The 22,773-nt window shown below is 38.4% G+C and overlaps 1 protein-coding gene across 5 annotated transcripts in view; it reads right to left on the reverse strand.

Moving 5' to 3' along the window:
- Positions 1-22,773, reverse strand: part of LOC134218483 (circadian locomoter output cycles protein kaput-like) — a 295,619-nt gene that overhangs the window by 178,011 nt on the left and 94,835 nt on the right. For all 5 annotated transcript variants that reach the window (XM_062697544.1, XM_062697543.1, XM_062697540.1 and 2 more), the window contains one exon: positions 3,553-4,089. In XM_062697544.1, the coding sequence (XP_062553528.1) occupies positions 3,553-3,872 (320 nt within the window). In that variant the 5' untranslated portion in view covers positions 3,873-4,089. The remainder of the gene's footprint in view (positions 1-3,552; positions 4,090-22,773) is intronic.

Raw genomic sequence — 22,773 nt, forward strand, 5'->3', positions numbered from 1 at the left:
ATTAGACCAAAACCCGCCTGGCCAAAATTTTATTTGGCCGAAATGGACGTACGGTCGAAAATTTCGTTTGGCCGAACTGGTCATTTCGCCAAAAAGGTTATTTGGCCGAAATGGTCGTTTGGCAGAAAATCCATTTCGCCGAAAATGGTATTTTGCCAACCGGGTGAATATTTTTGACCATACTACCCGTAATCAACATTTGGCCGATGAGCCAAATGACATTTTCTGTCAAACGGTCGTTTCTGTCAATCAAATATTTCATCTAAACGACATTTTCTACCGTATAAACTATTCGGTCAAATGACCTATTAAGAAAGAAGGCTTTTTTCTGCCAAAATACCAGTTTGGCCATTTTCCGCTTTGTCCTAGCGTTATTCGATTTGCTCACAACAAGTTACAATACAATAGATGCGGAAAGTGATCTAGTTGTTTCCTACTGAAAATTGGCCATTGCGTTCAAGATTTATTGAAAAAAAACATAATTTTTTGACAGGGGGACCCTTGGGAAAAATAGATATGAATTGACAGAAATAGTAAAATGTATCCCCCCAAAATGCTATTTTGACCTGTCTTATGTTTCAATCATTTTTATAATACGCGAGATAGGCTCCACCAACGCTAGGTGGATTAATACTGAGCTTTTCCTTTGAATTTCCGAAGAATTTCTTAGGGACAAACCGAAGTATTCCCTGTCTATAGAAATTCCTTCAAAGTTCCAATGTTTTTTGTTGAAATAACGAACAGTTTTCCGAGAAATTAAAAAATAATCACGTAGAAATTTTGAACAATTTGAGTTAAAATTTCGAAAAATTCACCGTGGAAATTCTGAGCAATTCACTAAAGAAATTTGCTTTGAATCCCGTGCAAATTCCAATGATTTTCTTATGAAAATTTTGAACAATTTGTCATTCAAATTCTTTTTTTGTTGATAACCACAAATTTGAACAACTTCCCGTGGAAACTCTGAAGCATTTTCTGTGTAAATTCCTAAGAAATTTTTCGTGGGTCTTAAGAATTTTTTTTTGTAAAAACTATGAACAATTTTTCTGAAGTGTTTTTCATGTAAATTCCAAAGAATTTCCAACGGAAATACCAAACTATTTTCCTTCGGAATTCCAAAGTGCTTCCCTTGGAAATTTCCAAAAAAAAATCTCAAAACTTCAAAGTTGTTGTCATGGAAATCCATAAATAATTTTCATTTGAAAGTTTTGGAGAAGCTCAGAGAATTTTCAAGTGAAGTTCATCAGATTTTTCCGACGAAATTCGAAAGATTCTCTTGGAAATATCCTGAAAAAAAATTGCAGCAAAAATGTTTAAGAAAAGAGATTAAAATAATCTACACGCCGATTAAGGCGGCCGCCGGCTAAAATGGATTTCGGCGTGACGCCGAAAACACCACCTCCACCGATTCTCGACCGACGCACACCTCTATCCCGTACGTTCCCGCTTTCCTTCTTTTTTGTTCCGGATTTAAGCTTCTCTCACTCTTTATTAAATCCTCAGACCGCTGGCTAGCGGAAAAGGTGGAGATTTTTTTTTCCTCTTTTTTCCCATGTTACTGTTTCGACTTTCTCGTGTCAAGAAATGTCGTTTGTCTTCGGAAATCAGTTTTCAGTTTTGATCGGTTATTTTCCTGAAACAACTTTCCGAATATGCTTTATTTTGACAGAAGCTTTTTTTTTAAAGCTCGTAATAATTATGACAACGTAGCTTAACAAAAGATATTTTAGTTACTAGATAAAGATTGTCGCTGTCGTCGTTGTCCGGAATATCTTTTGCTGGCGAGGATAGGGGATCTAAATGTCAATGAAGGAAAAATGCACACATGTTTCGGACAGCAGAACAAAGGGAACCGAAGCGACAATCTTTATCTGTTAACTTAAATATCTTTTAGTTTAACTTGACTGATTGAAATTTTATTCAAATTTCACTATTAGGTTTATTTAACTTAAAATTTGCCAATGGAAGGACCTACGGTTGGACCTGATGGTGGCCATCCTGCCCCCTCCCCTCTGCTAAGTGCTCCTGGTCTTGGTACTCTCGACGAGTGAACTAAAAATTTAAAAATTCACATGATCAAAAAATCATATTCCTTGATCCATCTTTTCACAATTGAACAAAATATCATTCGACGGGTAAATGAAGATCCAAATTTTTTCAAATGCTTATTCTAGGATGTACCTAACGAAGCCCTGAGTTTTAACAGAAGTAGTTGAAAATAGTAACTTTTAGCGAGCAAAAGTGACTTTAGCTGCTTGATCTCGAACAAAAGGCTTTTTAGTGACTGACAAAAAAAATTGATTTTGGCTAGAGCCTGGTTGATGCTTTCAATGCAAACCAATTGTTGACGGCCCTAATATGTCAGAAATATTTCAAAGAATTGAAACAATTCGAGGTTCATTTCTTAAATCAGTGTGGTGTTGGTGAAGTACAAAATATTAAGCGGAGTCTTAAGAAGTAAGTGGCGAAATATGATAGTGACCGTTTGCGAAAATGCAGGAAGAGGTACCTCCGAAATAGGATTCATGTGAATGCGACTAATCTGCGATTTTATGAAGAGAAGTATACCCGAATGCAGCATGTCGTCGGGGTGACAATTAATGGTTTAAATGGGGGTGAGAATGGGTCACTGTTTTAACTACATAGATTGATTGTCGGCAAGGGCCCTAACCAATTCTCACCCCAGACCAATTGTCACCCCGACGTCGGTATATGGAAAGTATTCAAGATAGTTAAAAAAAATGATTCTTGATCGTCTGCCGCGACAGAAAATTTGTTTGCTCCATTTTCCATGAAACGATGCTGCCAACCTTCCCTCCATAACAAAACCGTTGTGATTTGTGAGTATCAAACATTGGCAGACCGTCGAGTGATGCTTCGAAAGGTGTTTTGACGTCATAACGTGCAACATTGACTTTTGTTGATAGATCCTGGAGAATGTTCGATTTCATGTTCACGTCAACTTAGATATAGTCAACTGCTATGAATCTTTGGTCATGAATCAATCGTCAACTGCTATGAATCGCACCCATTACGGCTAAAATAGCCCATTAGATTTATGCTGTGTTGTTTTTTCGATTTCAATGTTAATGTAAATTGTCTTAGATTAATGCAAATAATCAGCACGGGTTAAATTTATAAATTGAAGACCGTGTTATATAATTTCTGTTTGGTTTCAATGATTTTTTTTTTAATCTTGGTAGATTCTACCCTGATTTTTTGATAATTTAGAAATTTCTGTTGATTTTTTTTATCTTTATTAGCACTATTAACTTTCAGCCTGAAATTATTGAAATTATTTTATAATCCAAGGGGTGTTTGTTTCAGTCATAAGGCCTTAGATTTCTTTCGCGTAGTGAAAGACATAAATTCTTAGTTCAGGTCATTTTCGTGACTCTGAAACATTTGGATTGAGAAAAATTGAGCGTCCGTTTCCAATGAACCCAATTGTGAACGCATTAGTACCTATACGTAAACCTCCAATTACAGTTGAAGAAAACCCTACAAAACATCTCCATCCCCACAGAAAACAAACAGCCATTTGTCACTTACTTGGAAGCACTGTTGTTCCCGCTGGCACTGTTGTCCATTTTCTCCCCGTCGGATTCCACCCGAATCCGGCTGGTCTCTGTTGCCATCGTCATCGACGTTGTCGCGGATGCCACCGACGAGTGGCTACCGCCGGCACCCCTCTGCATGCTGTCATCACTCTCGGAATCGTAGCTGGCGCCCGAGATGGTTCTTGGCGGGCGCTGCAGCAGTGTAGTTAACCCACTTGCACCGGGGTAGGCAGCAATCTGCGATCCGATGACGGAAACCAGGCCGCTGCTGCCGGTGGGTGGCGAAGGCTTCAGATTGGATTCCTCCTTCATGCTGGAGATGGCTCCGCCGCCACCCACGACACGGTTCGCTGAATTAATGGAATCCGTTTCACTGATCAATGCACAAAGTATGACGCGTGGGGTGCGCTACTGTTGTTGGGGGGAGGGATGGATGGGTGTGGGTACTTTCCGCTGGGTCGTACGAAAGTATTGGCTAATGACGGTGATGAACAGCAAATAAAAAGGCAAGCCTATTTATATCGCTCGTCTGAAAATAATAGGAAAGAAGAAGGCAAACAAGTTAGAATTTCCATCGGAACTGTCGTCAAACTGCATGGGGCGAATATGGTGGAGGCTGGACCACCCGGAGGCAAAATGAGAGTCAAGTTCTCCGAAATACATCCTCGGGTAAAATTGTAATGAAATCAGTACGATTCTGATGAATGAAACATGATCACCACATACGGATGTTGATCAGGGCAGCTAATGAGCCACACATGCTTTACGCCCAAGCTAATTCTTGGAGAAGATGTCGGAAGCCTCCCTGCCGGGATTGACAAGTTGTGTAGCGTACCAAGAGTGAGTGACATCATGAAGCGTCGAAGCTCGTTTGCAGTTGCTTTGTGCCGCGAGGCCTGGGCCGGCGGGATTCCGACACACGTAGCTAATTTGTTTTTACAGACGCCCATACCTGCTGGTTTCCGAGACCAGCGCTTGAGCTCCAAGCCGGAACACGGCTCCCTTCGTCCATGTTGGCCTTATTACAAAGTGTACAGCGGAAAATAGCTTTTGCAGGGCAGCAAGCAGCGTGCTGACAGTTGCGAATCGTGCAGCTTTTCTGCTGATGCGCTTTGACGTACTCAGCAATGGCGTACGACGGCGAAATGTGATCCAATTGCTGAATGGGTGCGGAATGGGTGGAACGATTGCAACCCGTTAGAGGCACACTACACAGAAGTGCACTTTGGTAGCAGCTCGAGCAGAGCGTTTTTTTGCTTATAGTCGGCTAATTGATAATAGGTGTATGAAATGTAATAAAAGTTGACGAAATTCGTTTTTTAAATTATGAGAGCGCCCGTGAGTGGAAACAAATTTCGAAGCATCTATCATATATACGATTCTCGTGACAATTTAAAGCGAGCGCGAGTTGAAACATGTCGATTTTATATTTAAAAAATCATCTGTTTGAATCAATGCAATAATGTCCATATGTATTGCATCAAAACAGCGCTGTATAAGTAACTGGGCAAAATTATTTGCGGTCATGATACCGAGACAAAATATTTTGTCCTAAAATTGTGATTTTACAGCCTGGGAAGATTGCCAATCGTAAAAGTTGCATTATGTCCTTACGTCTGTTTTCCCGAGAAATTTTTGTGGGTATTTCCGGGAAAATTGTCTAAACATTAACATTAACATCTAATTCCTATCACGAGATTTTTTACTAATTTTTCAAAAAGATGTTTTGAACTTCCTTATTTTTTAATATCCCTTAAAATTTATTTGAATTTTCACGTCAAATGTATCAAAATTTAGCCCGGATGTTTTTGTAAATGTCCAACAATTTTCTAGATTTTCCCTGTGATAAAATCTTTTCAAAATCGTAGAGAATTTTTTTTTTGTTCCGAAAATCAAAAAATATTTTCTAAATTTCCAGTGCGAATTATCCTTACATTCCAACGTAATTTCTCCGGAAATTCTTATCAATTTTGCCAGGAATTGCCGATCAATGTTTTCGAAAAGCTATTTGCATTTAACCTGGAATTCATTTAAATTTCCTGATAAATTGTTCTGATTTTTTCTGAATTTACTCGAAAAAATCTATCAAACTTACTCAGATATTTTTTTTCCAAAAAATCATCCATGTTGTGATTCATGTCATACAGAAATGTCATCGAATAACTACAACAACAGCTCATTTTCCGCCATGCCATTTTGACGTAGGACTTACGTCTCTCTGGACTATAGCTGATGTAATTTCAAAATTTCTATCTCGACCGCATTACGCTGTGCTGAAAGATTTTAAATATTAATAAAATTGGTCTCAGTGAACGGTTTTCTACGATAAACCCCTTGATCGTTAGATACACTCACAAACATCAGCTTTTCCAGGACTTAGAAAGCATCGTCAGCACCATCCGCATTTTCGGCCCGGAATTGTCGAGACCACCGCCCAATCCCGAAAAAGAAGCCATGCAGCGGCGTGGCGGTGTGATGATGGCGTGCCGACGACAGCAATGTTCAAGAGAAAAATGATATCGTTTTCTTGGCCAACGGCAGCAGATGCTAAGAAGCGTTTGAAGTCCTACCGACATCGATTGATCATTAAATCTTTGAAGAAAGAATCTCAAACTACCAGTTGGCTTAGAATGAAAATCTACCCAGATAAAAAAATGTTGTGATTTTAAATGTATTTTCATGCACATATTTGTAGCATGCACATAAACGTAACATTCGATCGAGCTTTTTTTTTACCATTTCATTTATTTGGTAGGCTCAGTCGTGTGTGACACTTTGCGGAGCCGCTATTCTTAAGTATGATATTTTTACAATCAGTTTCATCTTATCATTAACAGTTAGTAAGGAAGGGGGACGTAGACCATAATACTCGTGGTGACTCAAGGTTAAAAATTACCTAATTCAGGACGGGCAGGGTAGGGATTCAATCGAGCTTACTGTTTCTTTAAATCGAAATAAATGTAAACCGTGCTTGCTTGTAAAATGCAATAATTTTTAATTGAATATGGAATGTTTATTCATTTTTTGGAATAAGCTGCGATTATACACGTCGTTGAATTTTCAAAATTATTTGCCGTGTACAGCTAACATGTGATTGGTTCTTTTGAGGACTACTAAATAGTTTTTCTCGGGGGAATAATTTTCAAAATTAAGTGCAAAGAAATAATTGTATTACGTGGTAATTTCAATTTTTCGTGTCTAGGAATTCAGGTAAAAAAATGTCTCACTCAAGCCAAAGATGGCAAGAAGCAATAAGATACCTGACTTCTCTGATTCTTCAGCGACACAATAAGCGCCGCAAGTGAACAAAAACCGAAATAGTACACTGTTAATTTTAATCATCTTTTGAAGAAAGGTCAAAAATAAAACAATAACAGCTGAGCCATTGCACCATGCAAACAACTCATACAAGACGATGACCATAAATAGTTTCTATAAAATTGAACTGGCAAGTTGTTTACCCATATTTTTTTTCATTTGATGAAGTGCGCATTTTAAATTATGTTTAGGGATGCGAGACCCTGAATCGAGTTTTGTCAAAACCGGGTATCAATAAGAAAGTCAACTCGACGGTGCGTAATTATTTTTGCTAGTTCAGGGAGGCTCAGAGAATTTCTGAATTTTTATAAGAATTGACAGGCTGACTGTGACTTAATCAAAAGTTGAATATCAATATCTTAACAAGGATATACTGCCGCTAACCGCAAGTCGAACACATTTGTATATGGGCCTCCATCAAAGGGTGAGTCAAGTGCCCATTGGTGTTTTGCTAGTGCGTTTAAATCATATTATTCCGTACGTCAAACAAGACCAAAAAGGTCGAGGTCCATATATTTTTAAATGTCAAATTAACCAATGTTCCTTTGTAGGAATGGGCGTTTTTCGGGAAAATATCGATACTGCCGAATCGATGTTTTTATTGTCAAAATATCGATGCCGAAAAATATCGGCGTTGAAACATCGATATTCCGATATATCGATACGTCCGGAAAATTAAAAGCAAGACAAAAAAAACCCTGATTAATCCACCTAGGGGGGTGATGGTGCCTTTCTCGAGCATTATAAAAAATAGTATTCTGGCCATTTCTATTGAGCACATAATTCGATTTGGCTAATTTTCTATAGGAAACAATGGCGTCGAATGCAACTTGTTGCGAGTAAATCGGTTTAGGATAAGTGCCTGAAAAATGAGTGACATTTTTGCATAGTTTTGCGCATACACACACTCATACATACACACTTGATGTGGTCTATGTCAAACCTCCTGTCTATAAAGCAGAAACGATAGACTGCTGAGCCCATCTTCAAAATTTGAAACACTAGATAAGGAATCACAAATATACCTACGTTTGCAAGAAATTTTAGAAGTTAGAAGAAAAAAGTCTGAATTTCGGAAAGTGTTGAACTTAATTTTAAAATTAAAAAAAACACTTTAACAAAGAATTTAAAAAAAAGTCTGAATTTCGGAGTAACATTGTTCTTGAAATTTCTGAACCCGTAAGTAAAGCTGAACACCTTTAAAGATTCTTGGACGATCATAAGCTTAATTGGTAGATCGTAATGAAATTTCTGAACATTTCTAAAGGTTTGAATTCCTAGAAGTTAGTGATAATTGTTTGAAATCATTCAACATTTTATAAAATTTACAGGAATCCAAAATCACTTCTGGAAATTCGTGAAATTTTTTGAAGACATGCTTTTCAGAAATGTTATATAAACACTGAAAATGTAATGATTGTCCTAATAGTCATAGGAAGTATTATAACTTATCTGAGGATGTCTGAAAAATCTCTTGAAATCCGAGATCTCCGGAAAGTCGCCGAAATTCCATGAAAGTATTCTATAGATTTGATAATCCAATTTTTGTCCTACCTGTGGTAGTAGCGGATTGTGTTAAAATAATAATCGAATATACGTGATACGTTACCGCGCCTCTGTACGTAACAAATTATTTTCGTTTTATATTATTTTTATTGATGTAGCATCAACTTAGCTCAAATTAGTGTGCGAAAAACCTCTTTTAAATTTTTTGATGGGTCGCCCTCTTAATCAATTCTATTTGATGCCCTGATGCTCTAAACAAAACTTCAGCCAAATCGGTCAATGTTTGGGCGGTGCTAAACTCGTTGGAAGTTTATATGCAAAAATGCATGCAGAAACATCCAAAAACAGTGAATTGCAGTTGAATGGCACAACTTACGATGTAGAACTATGATACTCATTCAGATCTTGAAGAATTTAATACAGAATGTTATGCAGAAAATCGTGAGAAGATTAGAGTTTGCCCGGCTAAGTTATTCGCATTTCTCTGAAGTGGGTTTTGAGCTCTTTTACATTTGAAAAGAAATAAATTCACCCCTACAACACAACAGTAAAATGCTAATATCTTTGCCTAATAAACTCTAATCTTCTCGCGGTTTTCAACATACCATTTTGTATTTATTTGTACAAGAACTGAATGAGTATCATAGTTCTTCGTCGTAAATTGTGCCGTCCAACTGTAAATCACTGTTCTTGGATGTTTCTGTATACATTTTTGCATATAAACTTCCAACGAGTTTAGCACAGCCCAAACGTTGACCGATTTGGCTGAAATTTTGTCCAGAGTATCAGGGCTTCAAATAGAACCCAATAAGAGGGCGGCCCATCAAAAAATTTGAAAAAGTGTTTTTTGAGCCACCCTAATCAACAGGCCCCAATGATGTAGAGTATTTGAATAAAAAGTGTACATGGAAAGATTTTGTCAAGAGGTAATACAAATAAGGTATAACACATTTAAACTAGCATTGTCATTGTCTTCGTCTGTTTATGTCTGCGAAGAATGATGAAAATCTTCGGCGTAACATGCTCCGTGTGACGTGGAAATCGAAGAGTGATGCGACACTGTTGAAGACACGCTGTAGGCCACAAATAGCTCCGTGCTTGCCATAATTTGTACGACGAAAGGGCAGCCTCAACATATGGCTGTTGCGAAGCATGCGTTGTTGAACGTTCAGGTCTGTATGTTCCAACATAACTCCACAGTCGATTTGTCCCTGCAGGGTATCGGCCATCATAATGGCTTTGCCGACATCTCTCCTTGAGCGAAATAGCTCCAAGTTGATCAGCTGACATCGACTTTCGTAACTCAGTAGGCGAAACAAATCCTACCAAGCTAGCCTACGAAGCGCGATTCGAAGGAAACGGCGTTGAACAGGTTTGATTTTGGTTTCCAGACAACAGAACAGTACTCTAGAGTCGAGCGCACCAGAGAGCAATAGAAAGCTTTTAAACAGTATATGTCGGTGAAATTCTTTGCAACTCTGAAGATGAATCCCATAGTTCTGGATGCTTTGTCGATGATGAATGAGATGTGTTTCTTGAATACTAGTTGCGAATCTAGGATCACGCCGATGTCCTTCACATGGCTCACTCGCTCTATTTCTGTACCAAGAAGGCTGTAGTTGCAAACGATGATGGGCTCATGAAAACGTAATGACAGAACACTTGGCCGGGTTTACCACCATTCGGTTCAGAGAGCACCAATCACCGAAGCTATCTGGTTGAAGTTGTAAGAGCTGACAATCGACGATGCTATGTATTTCCAAAAAGATTTTAAGGTCATCTGCGTAAGACAACCGGGGATATTTGATAACGAGGTGTACATCGTTTAAAAAGATCAGGAAGATCCTAGATGACTCCCTTGTGGTATACCGGATGGTGCATGAAAACTTTTAGAGGTGCATTCCCTAATAGCTACGGTCAGATGGCGGTCAGAAAGATACGAATGAAACCAGTTCAGCAGACTGCCGCTGACTCCGAATCCGTTCAGTTTTGCAATGGCTAATGAGTGATTAATCTTATCGAAAGCTGCAGAGAGGTCAGTATAAATAACATCTGTTTTGAGCCACACATCTAAGGGGCGGAGCTTTGGTTAGAGTTGCTATGCTATAATGAAGAAATCATTCCTGGTTCTAATGCAGTTTCTGTAGAACCATGTTGTAGTGAAGAGCGAAAAACACCTCTCTTGTTCGGCCGATCGAGTCTCGTGATGTAAAAGTCCGGGATATAGACGCTCACTTCCGGTTTGATCTGCGTTTCGGTGATGAACGCTACGTCTATTTCCTTCTTCTCAAGGGAATCCTTTTGAATTTTGCTTTTCAGCGAGCAAGCGTTCCAGTTGATCAGCAGCCATTTTCGATGATGAACATGCCAAGAGTAAAGACATGATCTAATCGTATAGTAATCGCGTAGCCGAGCAGCGAGCTGCGAGGAGATCGCCATCAGTTGCTCCGGAGTGTAAAGGCGGACTGTTTCGTTCTCCAGCTGCAGACAAAATTCATAAGGAGGGAGCGGGAGCCATTCGCTGGATGATGGAGTCGGTGGTGCTGCCAGTGACTTATGAGTTTGTAATGGTGGGAAATCACTCGACGGGCGGTCGGAATGGCTGGGTAGTTCACCTCGTTGAGCGGAAGAATACAGTTTTTATTCGGCAGGGTTCTGTTAGAAGCCTTCTTTCGGATTTCTAGAAACTCCGCTCGCTTTGGGAAGCCCTTTTATGGTGGCCCGATATTTGTGACTGCAGTTCGCGCACTTTGAGCCAACTACTTCCACCTTGTCGCACGTTTCGGTTGGGTGGAGTTCACCGCACTTGATGCAGCGCGGGGTAATATGGCAACTCCGGTGTTCAAAGTTGCAGCAGATTGTTCACTGGGTGACATCGCTGCAAAGCCGGAACCTACACGTCAGGCCCTTTGCAATCAGCTGGCAGATTTTTGGCCGCAAATCCGGCGGATCGCCCTTGACAAAAACAGACGGGAACTTCTTCTTCCGCTCTGATCACATCTGCGACAGCTACAATGGCTACTTTTCGCGCTTCTTCGGTAGATTGCCAGCATCATCAAGTGGCAACGACGAGAGCACGTGGCTTGACAGGACAGAATATTCTTGAAGGGGTTTCCCTCGTACTCTTTTGTGGTGCATTTCGACACCTTGCCCGCGACCGAGTCGGCCACCGCGTCGTCCATGATGTGTCCGAGAGAAACTAACGCCAACGCGACAAGGAGAAAATACGCGAACAAAAAACACGTTCTGCTGTCTCGAACTGGAATTGCTCACGCGAGCCATGGTTTTGTTATTACAAAAGAACAACTGTTGTTGAAGCTCCGCCCCTTCGATAAAGAACACCATTGTAAACCGCTTGTTAACCTTCACCGATCAAGCGTAAATAGTTTGTGACGCATATCCAATATTATGAATTTCAAGCTCCTATCTGCTATTTGAAAATGCTTCCACAGGCAACCATATATTAAAGGTGAATTCAGTTAATGTATTGGTGGCATTTCCTGTTTATTTATAATTATCACTGGGTCAGTTTTCACGCACGCTCATCTGAATAAAATCGAATTTGGGTGAGTTTTTTTTATCAGAAAATCAGGCTCAAAATAAGTATTTAATTTGTAGTCTTCTTATAAACTTTGGGTTATGCATACAGAGACACGGAACCCCGAAACAACTCACTTTATGGTTCTTTTCACTCAAATTCGCCCTTGCGTGGAAGAAGTAAAATGCGAAAAAATCCGGTGAGTACTTGAAGCCACTATGAAGTTTCAGAAATATTGTTACATTATGACACATGACAATTATTGTTTAACATTCAATATCAATTTCCCATTTGCCTTTCAAAATTATTTATTACTTTTTTCAAAAATAAAAAGAAATATCTGCACCATGTATAACTTAAACTAGTAAAAGCTACTTCTAGATTTTATGTGTTTTACATATTTTCAAAAGCCTGGGAAATTTATTGAAAACCGTGGAAAAAAAAACTAAAAAATCAGGGATTTTTTTATTTTGAAAATGAGTCGATACCCTGGAAAACCACGATTGGTAATTGAATTAGGTTGCTTGAACAACCTTTCTTATGTGATTTTTTCAATACATTTTACGATGCACGAGAAAGGCATCAGATCATTGTGGTCCCAAAAAACTTGAACAATTGTTCAAATTATTAAATTAAAGTATTTCATTTATCTTTGGGCCCTCCTTAGCCGTGCGGTAAGACGCGCGGCTACAAAGCAAGACCATGCTGAGGGTGGCTGGGTTCGATTCCCGGTGCCGGTCTAGGCAATTTTCGGATTGGAAATTGTCTCGACTTCCCTGGGCATAAAAGTATCATCGTGCTAACCTCATGATATACGAATGCAAAAATGGCTAAGAAACCTCGCAGTTAATAACTGTGGAAGTGCTTAATGAACACTAAGCTGCGAGGCGGCTCTGTCCCAGTGTGGGGATGTAATGTCAAGAAGAAGAATTTATCGAAGAATCCTTTCACTGGATTCATGTTGTGTAGACTAGCTTTTTTTTATAAAAAGAGTAATAAAGACTGTGCCAAATAGATCACCGTGACGCAAATTGGGTAAGTGATGCCTAAGCATTCCTTTTGATGTCGATAATGATTGAATTTTCACATCATGTATTGATTAGCTAAGCGGAAAGATGCGCAGTTGTAAAACACGATCTATGATTTTTTTGGGATAATAGTCAGATAAAATTAATACCAATCCAGCTTAGTTGAATGAATCAGATATTTCTCTTCTCAATCGCCCATAGCCAAAAAAACGTGGACTACAAACAAATAAACTTTCCATATTAAATTGAATTGTTGAATTTTACAGGAGATTTAAAATAACGACTGACGAATTGAATGTCACATTTATTTGCATGCATCAACTATGAGCATTAAAATAAATTAAAAATTACAAAACATTTCTATGTATCTGTGTAGATAAGCTTATCTGTGCGAAACACGCAAATGTTAATACAGACCCCATTCGATTTTGGCAACAAAATCATTCGATTAAAACTGGTCAGACCCCTAAACCGACAAAAATCATCACGTGAAAAAAAAATCACGTGAATTTTTTCAAGGAGAAACTGCGTGAAAAACATTTAGACCCCGAAACCGACGTAAAAAAAATTGTACAAAAATCGTTTTGAAAAATTTCTAGAAAAAAACGATAAGATTTCAAAATCCGCATAAAAACCGTCAAAGTGTGTCTAGTGTCACAATAAGTGAAGAAATGTAAAGTATAATGACAAAACCAAAACAATTCGATTTTGGCAACAGTCGATTTTAGCAATATGTATAAATGTTCCGAACGTGTTGCCAAGATTGAACGGGGTCTGTATATAATATTAAAGTAATTCAAGCTGCGTTGTGCTATCTTTCATTCATTAACGGAACAAAATACAGTAAAACCTCCATGAGTCGATATTGAAGGGACCATCGACTCAAGGAAATATCGAATTGTGGAATACACAAACCTTGTGATGCTGTTTGAAGGGACCATCGTAGTAACCCAGAAAATATTTTTTAACATGGAATAATTTGCTTCTATGAGTCGATATCGAGTCATAGAACATCGACTCATGGAGGTTTAACTGTATTGTCGAGTTCGAGTTATCTCAAATACTGATTAGAACACTCTTGTAAGTTGTATTTGCACCTGATAATCTAATATGACGCATCTATTTCCTAGTTCTTCGTTGAAGCAAGGTATTCTAATTACCAACGATAAACCTGTCACTAACAAAGCAAGCTTTTCCCATTGCTGCGCAGTGACAAATAGTGTCGTTGTGCTCCTAAATATCTAAGCTTTCCTCGTGCCTGTCCCTCTCCTCAGCCCACCTTAGCCCACTGAGTTATTGGACAAATGCACGAAGAAACCTTGAGATATTTTTAAATATAGATTTCAGTTTGTTTACCTTTCTATCCGGTCAACGCTTTGTGTAGCCGAAACGAAAAGCAAGCAGGCCATGATGATGGACTGCTGCATTTCTGGTAGGACTGGGCCTACCGCGTGCGTGGAACGCGCACGTTCCACACAAAGAACACTGTTTCCCGGAGTTCAATGCATCTTACATGTTAGCGTCCTCGGGTACTTGCGCTTTAGGCGTTTTGTATCTTGATTTCTTAGATGATAATTAATTTAATTAGCCACCAAACTGCCATCGTGTTTCCAGTGGTGATGATTTTATTCTGGTTCCCAATTTCGTTTCCAGGTTTCGCAAGTGACTGCTACTCCGATTACGGACGACTGAAGAAGCGTGTAGCCAAACAAAGGCGTCATAAAACAGTAGAAATAACTTATATTGTGTATGTAAAATAACAATTACAGTTTTCAGTTGGATTGAACATTAAAAATGACCCTACAATTAAGTTGCAACAGTAAAATCTCATCTTCAGAACGTATGACGATATTTTCGTCAAACAAGCTTCATATGAATTTTATTATCCTTTAACGATAAACACCCAAATAAAAATAAGTGAAAAACAGCTCGACTATGTCAACGCTCAATACTTCATTTGGACCTGAGAACGTATACTCCAACCGTTATTGATGTTGACAGTTGTCGCTGAATCCGAATTCGCTTTGAATTTAAAATTTAATGAATCCATATTCCACTCCATCGCAGAGCGTACATTTTTCAGTCCCACGAACCAGTCCCTCCGTTGTCAGTTGATCTCGGGTGACTACGATACCGGGGCTACATGAGAAGCTGCCTGGCATTTATTTCGTTGTCATGCGAAAAATTATCACTTTCTCGGTAAAATTTGCCACGCGGGAGGATGACAAGGCGAAATGCTGAAATCCGCGCAAGCTTAATGTGACCGACTTCCAATAGCTCCTGTTACGATTACGAATGACCCAGTTCGTTTCGCTGGTATTTGAGTGTCTGACGAAAGTGGATCCATGCGAAAGGGTTCGCCATATTACGCTTCCATTTTATGAGAATTTGTTTACCTCTATACATTTGTGCAGTGGTCGCGCCGCGCCGGTGGATAGTTCTCATTAGGCAACCGATTCCTTCCACCTGCGGGTTATTATTTCTGCGACAACAAAAGTTCCATTCATATACTATGGGGCCTGTCGGAATTTCTCGGTATGACAAAGTATCAACGGCACTATGTACTACTGTTTAACAAACAGCATTTAATGTTACTCGTTCGAACGTGCCACCGTGGCTGATTCGTTGTATTCATCAAGGATGAATTGTTTTCACAAAGTACGTGCAGTTTGGTGCTACCGATTACACATGATATATGATATATGGTATATGGTTCAAACCTTAGCCTAACATGCTTTGGTTGAGAATATTTATTGTTGTAAATCTTCATATATTGAAGCTTCAATCAAGATTATGCCGCCAGATGGCTTGCTTACTTCTACAAGTAAGGTACACCGGGGCAAGTTGAAACGGTTTTTTCAAAGTTGAACTTTGAAGTGCTATAAAAAAATCGCTTTTTAATAAATTTTGAATCCGTTTGCGGTGTTTGCTAGTTCGGGCCAAAGATTATACATAAAAAATAAGCAACATCACCAAACTTTTTTATAAATATTTTGTATATTGAAATTACTTTTTTATGTGCATCGTTTCAACTTGCCCCGCGTATCGGGGCAAGTTGAAACACTGCGCTACATACATAGATAAGCTATTTTATCCGTATTAAAATCACAATATATGTACTCAGTGAGACTCAAGATACACGAGGTTGTAAAGGTGACTAAATTCGCATAAGAGTCCCATGTAATTTTTAGATGATTTTGATTTTCTATCTAGAAACTAGCTTAAAATTGTCTCCTGTTTAAGAAAAACTGATAACATAGTAGGCTTTGTTCTAAAAAATTTAAAACCAAATCCCAAATTGTGTCGCCTCATCTTGATATTTACTCGCATAAAAGTCACATTCCAGATATTGATATTCTTTTATTCAAAAAATAAACTTAAATATGGTCCATTCAATTGTCTCATATCAATATATACCGTGGGACATCGAAATCCGTACTCTAGACTAGACTATAGAAATCGAATGCAAATGAAACGTTTGTCATTGACAAGGGAACATTAAGGCTTCTACTTTTGAAGTGTTTCACATTTACACATAAAAACTACGAAAAACATGAGAAAATTATGAATTAAGTCAACTACTCCTGAATCGAAATCCGTCCACCGCGCCCGGATTTTGAATCAAAGGATCATAATCCGTACAGCTATTTTTAAACTAAATATTTAATTTGAAGCAGACTGATTAAACAAACTACCATTGTAAATAGTTCAATACGCACCTTGAAAAGTGATCCCTTCGTTTTGTAGTCCACTTATCTTATGTAATGGTTCGCAATTAGCAATTAAAAAACAGTTACCTCTGGTGTAATTATGCTCTACCCGTAGAACAATGGCGGCAGAAACTCCACGTTTGGTGGGTGGCGACTTGTTTTTGATTTTTAAGCCTACTACTTAAGCCTACCTATTTAATTTCAAAGCCTACTTTCCATTTCATTACCCTAAAAGCTTACTATCAAGTATCTGAATTTTAGAAGAAAAAATTGCGAGGGAGACGTTTTGAATCGTTGTTTCAACTTGCCCCGCACCACACATTTCTATTTGCCCCGATGGGTTTAAATTGCGGAGCAATTTCAAACGACCGAAATACAAAAAATAAAACGGATCTCCCATCGATTTTTCATAATCATTATGTTTGTTCAACAATGAATGATTACCTACCGTGAAAATTTAAGGAAAGCACTCTTCCAAACATCATTTTGAGACCTGTTTTATTGGCACGTCAAAAAGTTGGTTAAAATTTTGCAAAGGGCGAAAAATAAACATAGGCAGGGATTGCGTTTTTGTAGCTGCAATCTTCCGGGAATGGCAGTCAGAAGGTGCGTTCAGGGGAGTAGTTTGTTGTAAAAAATAATCAGGGCATTGGGTCATTTCCGATCCAAATTACAGCTTCCGTTTCAACTTACCCCGCATTTCAACTTGCCCCGGTGTACCTTAGTCAAAAAAAAGAATAATTGTTCACACTCACTTATTTAACGCATCAAAAGTCTCGAGCGAAGAGGACTTTATGTTCGCATAGTTGTAACATTTGCATTTTTGTCGACTTTAAGATAAGCTCATGAATCATCTCCAAATTACTATCGATCTACAAGTTTACCAGGTGAAAAAAGAAAGTTTTTTTCCAAAAAACTCGAAAAAACTAACAAGTTGTTTTGTAACATTAAGTTAAGTGATCTCATAACCATAACATTGAAAAACTTAATTGCCGGTACGCCATGTGCTGTGTACAAACATTTTCGCAATTAGTTTGCATTCAAATACGATGTGATGAAAAAGTTTCAACCAAAGATTCCTAATGGATAAAGTGTTTGTGAAATTATTGGGAGTTTTTAGAAATCCATTGAGATTTGCATACTTATGTATACCTTTCACAAACTTCATCGTTCCATTTCTCCCTGCCTACTTTTGTTGATTGTTACATATATGCGATCATAGGCCACGGTGTGCCTGTGACGGTTATTAACGAAAAAAAATGTCCATCCATTCTTAACTCGCCTTTCGAAAGATATAATATCCAGGCGTCTGCTATGAAAATTTCAAAATACTTCATCTAGGGAATCGAAAGTTATAGCAGTTTCAAATTTAATGATTTTTGCGTTCAATATTTCACTAATATGCTTACATATATACCGTGAAACCTCCTGATTACATCCAAATCAATTATCATCAAATATGCAATTTGCAACCTCAATCAACTATAACCTAAAACCTATTCTTTGAATAATATAAAAAAAATAACAAAGAATGTTAGAGATAATATTGTTCTTATATCAATGACAAAATAGACAATACAACCACAATACAGTATTCAAATTACAGAATTATTGCAAAGTGTGAATATTGTCTATGACAGACAAGTAACTACACTCTGTATGATGATTCTGCTTTTTTTTAAATATGATAATAGTTGGTAACATAGAATACCGCGCTGAAACAATTTTGTCTTTCTTGGGCACTAGGTAGTTAGTAAGACTAGTAACCAACATTTAAACAACAATGTGCATCGTTTGTTGTCAGTTATACAACCATCATCCAGTTCGATTCAAGCATGAGTTCCATTTGGAAGAAAATGGGAAAGGCTAGATCACACGAGGAAAACCGCCTTTTCCGAGAACGGTAGACGGAAAAAGCATATATGCCCCACTTCGGAACGTCTCAACAATTTAACTGACTTGTTGAACTACGATGCATTTACTACATAAATTAACTGACACAGGGAATACTAGTATCCGACTTAGAACTAGAAGATGGCAACCATCGCATTTCCATAAAGCCAGGTAAGAAAATGAGAGATTTTAAAAGACTGAAACTATTTAAGAAATATTTCACTGTCATGAGACGAGTTTAGTACAATTCCATTCAATTCCACCAAATCATATTAATTTTACATATAAGTATTTCGACCTTAACTGTACACACTTAGCTTTTATTTCTGCAGCTCCGCAAAAATCCGCACAGCCGTACGCCAACAAAATAAAAAGCTGATATTCCGGCAAAAATGATGTTTGTTAGCTGATTTTTGGCAAATCATTTGATGATTTTCAGCACTTTTGATAGAAATCTCGGCAAAAAACATGATTGCTGGGGCACAGCTGTGCGAATCTCGGTAAAAGTTGACCATTTTGCTTTTGTGTGTAAGATCGTCTCGTACTTGACTCTACTCACGTCGAGACACTGAAGACGACCTTACAAGTCAACAGACTTGAGTCGAGTCAAGTACGAGACACTGAAGTCGACCTTACAGTTGAGGTCGAAATACGTATATGTAAAAGTAATACGATTTGGTGGAATTAAATGGAATTGTAGTAAACTCGTCTCATGACAGTGAAATATTTCTTAAATAGTTTCAGTCTTTTAAAATCTCTCATTTTCTTACCTGGCTTTATGGAAATGCGATGGTTTTTCTCTTCTAGTTCTAAGTCGGATACTAGTATTCCCTGTGTCAGTTAATTTATGTAGTAAATGCATTAATTTATGAAGTAAATGCATCGTAGTTCAACAAGTCAGTTGAATTGTTGAGACGTTCCGAAATGGGGCATATATGCTCTTTCCGTCTACCGTTCTCGGAAAAGGCGGTTTTCCTCGTGTGATCTAGCCTTTCTCATTTTCTTCCAAATGGAACTCATTTTCGTACCACTGCTTGAATCGAACTGGATGATGGTTGAATAACTGATAACAAATGATGCACATTGTTGTTTAAATGTTGGAACTAACTACCCAGTACCCATGAAAGACAAAATTGTTTCAGCGCGGTATTCTATGTTACCAACTATTATCATATTTAAAAAAAAAGCAGAATCATCATACAGAGTGTAGTTACTTGTCTGTCATAGACAATATTCACACTTTGGTATGATTAGGAGATTGAAGTGCAATAATTCTGTAATTTGAATACTGTATTGTGGTTGTATTGTCTATTTTGTCATTGATATAAAAACAATATTATCTATGACATCCTTTGTTATTTTTTTTTTATATTATTCAAAGAATAGGTTTTAGGTTATAGTTGATTGAGGTTGCAAATTGCATATTTGATGATAATTTATTTGGATGCAATCAGGAGGAAATTCACGGTATATATGTAAGCATATTAGTGAAATATTGAACGCAAAAATCATTAAAATTTGAAACTGCTATAACTTTCGATTTCCTAGATGAAAATTTTTGAAATTTTCATAGCAGACGCCTGGATATTATATCTTTCGAAAGGCGAGTTCAGAATGGATGGACATTTTTTTTCGTTAATAACCGTCACAGGCACATCGTGTAGGCAGTATAAATAATTTGTTAAAGCCGCAAGGCGATTCTCCTAGTCCTAATATTGTCTCAAAAAGTGTCGGTCTATCATTTCGCCAACTGATCATTTGGTCGAAATAGTTGTTTGACCGAATAGATTATTTGGTCAGAAAAAAACGGCCAACGTCAAAGGTTACAGCTTGCTGGACGACGAAACTATAGAGCCAATGAACAGTCGGGGGCAAAATTACCGATAGAACAAAACTCTGCTTGGCAAGCAGCATGGCATTGCGTTCAACATCGAATCGCGGGCAAGCAAACATCACATGCTCTGCCGATTCTACCTCACCTACACCACACAAAATTAAGCTTATCGTCGATCATCACGCCCAGATGCTTTAATGACCTCACGGAGTTAACTGTGCAGCTCCCTACATTTATCCTCGCTTGCTGTAACCCATGGTGGTTATGCAATCTCAGTCTTGTGATATACTAATCGTATGCTACACACTTAAAAAATATCGTGTAAATTTACGGCTTATAACATGCACATAAATGGAGCGGCTTATTAGCCGTGAAATTACGTCTTCCTTTAAATTTACATAACAATGCATTCCAAAAAAAATTACACGTCATGACGTAAAAGTAAGCATAGCTATCTTTTACTTCATGACGTGTAATTGAATATTTTATTACTATATCACTGTGTATTTGACCCAACTTACCTTGTGCTGCGATTGAATAGTAACTTCCATCTTGACCTACATTGAAATGAACAAATAAATATTTGGCTCCAAATAAGCATTCTTTATTTCAATCAATGATTCACGAGATTCACAACATCGCTATGGCACCAAAAACAACGCTATTTTACTTTGATCTTTTTGTTACTCACAAATATTTTTTTGGAATCATACTGAAAGCAGTTTCCGATTCTTAACACCGCTGGAAATTCATTTATCCATGAACAGACAGCAACAAGAACTTGTAGTTGACGCACCATGCCAGTAGGTATTTAATTTCAAACATCAAATTTTCACCACGGACCATCACGACGGAAACCGCACAAACGGCAAGAGGCCTGCAGTTCGACTTCCATCACGAAATAGACACCAAGATCACAGAAAACCCGAGATGATCAAGATTTTGCACTTCTTTCATGAACAGTCATTTGCACAAACTATTTTCTCCCATAACTTACAGAAGAAAAAACGCTTTGAAAATACAACCGCGCCGCACTGAGATGAAAACTGACTGAAGCATCAACAACATTGAAGGCCATAGGCCTAGTTATGAATATGGAGTCAGAAATAATTTAAATTTACGTCTCATGGGATATAGAGTTAAGATGAATGCAATTCAATGTGAGTTGAGAATTGGATTTCGAACATACATTAGAAAGTACACAAAATTACTCTTTCGCCTCGATTAAGTAATCGAACATTTACGTCGTATCTAAATTAGATCACTTGTGAATTTCATATTTTTTTAGTGTGTAATGTATGCTAATCGCGTACGAAGCTGTCAATTCAACTTCGTCGAGAGTGTCGCCTGTGACCTCTAGCATTGCGTCATCTGCAAAGCCTTCTATTTTCACCTCAACCGGGAGATTTAAGCGTAATACTCCGTCTTACATGATATTCCACATAACCGGCCCGAAGATCGATCCCTGTGGAACACCTGCTGAGACTTCAATCAACTGCTGACCATCGTCGGTGTCGACTAACAATATCCTGTTCTGAAAATATCTTTTCATAATCCTGCACAGATAATCCGGGACTCTCAAGCGATGCAGGGAATCAGTTATAGCTGCCAAGCTAGCGTTATTAAATGCATTCTTTACATCTAGTGTAATCAATGCACAGTACCTGATACCTCTCCTATTGAAACCACGCACTATCTTAGCCGTTTCCGATACCGACTGAATTGCTTCGATGGTAGAACGGCCTTTACGGAACCAATACTGGTTGCTTGATAAGCCACCAGCACACTCCGTATAGTCCGTCAATCTATTCAGGATCACCCTTTCTAACAACTTACCAGTTGTGTTGAGTAGGAAAATTGGTCTGTATGCCAAAGGCTCTCCCGGGGATTTCCCAGGGTTAGGCAATAGCACCAACTTCTGCCGTTTCCAACGATCTGGGAAGTTTCCCTCGTTCAGGCAACGTTGGAGGCAGCTCCTGAACATATCTGGAGCGTCAAAAATCGCATGCTTAAGGACCAGGTTAGCAATACAATCCGGCAATGGTGCCTTGTTTAGCTTAAGTTTTCTTGAAACGGCGATAAGCTCATCGTTAGTCACTAGCGGACCAGGTTAGGAATACAATCTGGCCCTGGTGCATTGTTAAGCTTAAGTTTTCTTGCAACGGCGATAAGCTCAACGTTAGTCAGTAGCGCACCACGTTCACTGACTCGTACGGTGTGGCGGGCCAGTCCGATGAGTCATGCTTTGGGAACAAACCTTCAACGATCCTGGCAAACATTTCCGGGGATTTCTCAGGAGGTGTGCTGTTGGTCCTAACCGTCACTATCCTGTATTCATCCCCCCATGGAGTATTATTAGCTATCCTACACAGCTCTCCGAAGCAGA

This window comes from Armigeres subalbatus, chromosome 2 (genome assembly GCF_024139115.2).
Source record: "Armigeres subalbatus isolate Guangzhou_Male chromosome 2, GZ_Asu_2, whole genome shotgun sequence".
NCBI lineage: Eukaryota > Metazoa > Arthropoda > Insecta > Diptera > Culicidae > Armigeres > Armigeres subalbatus.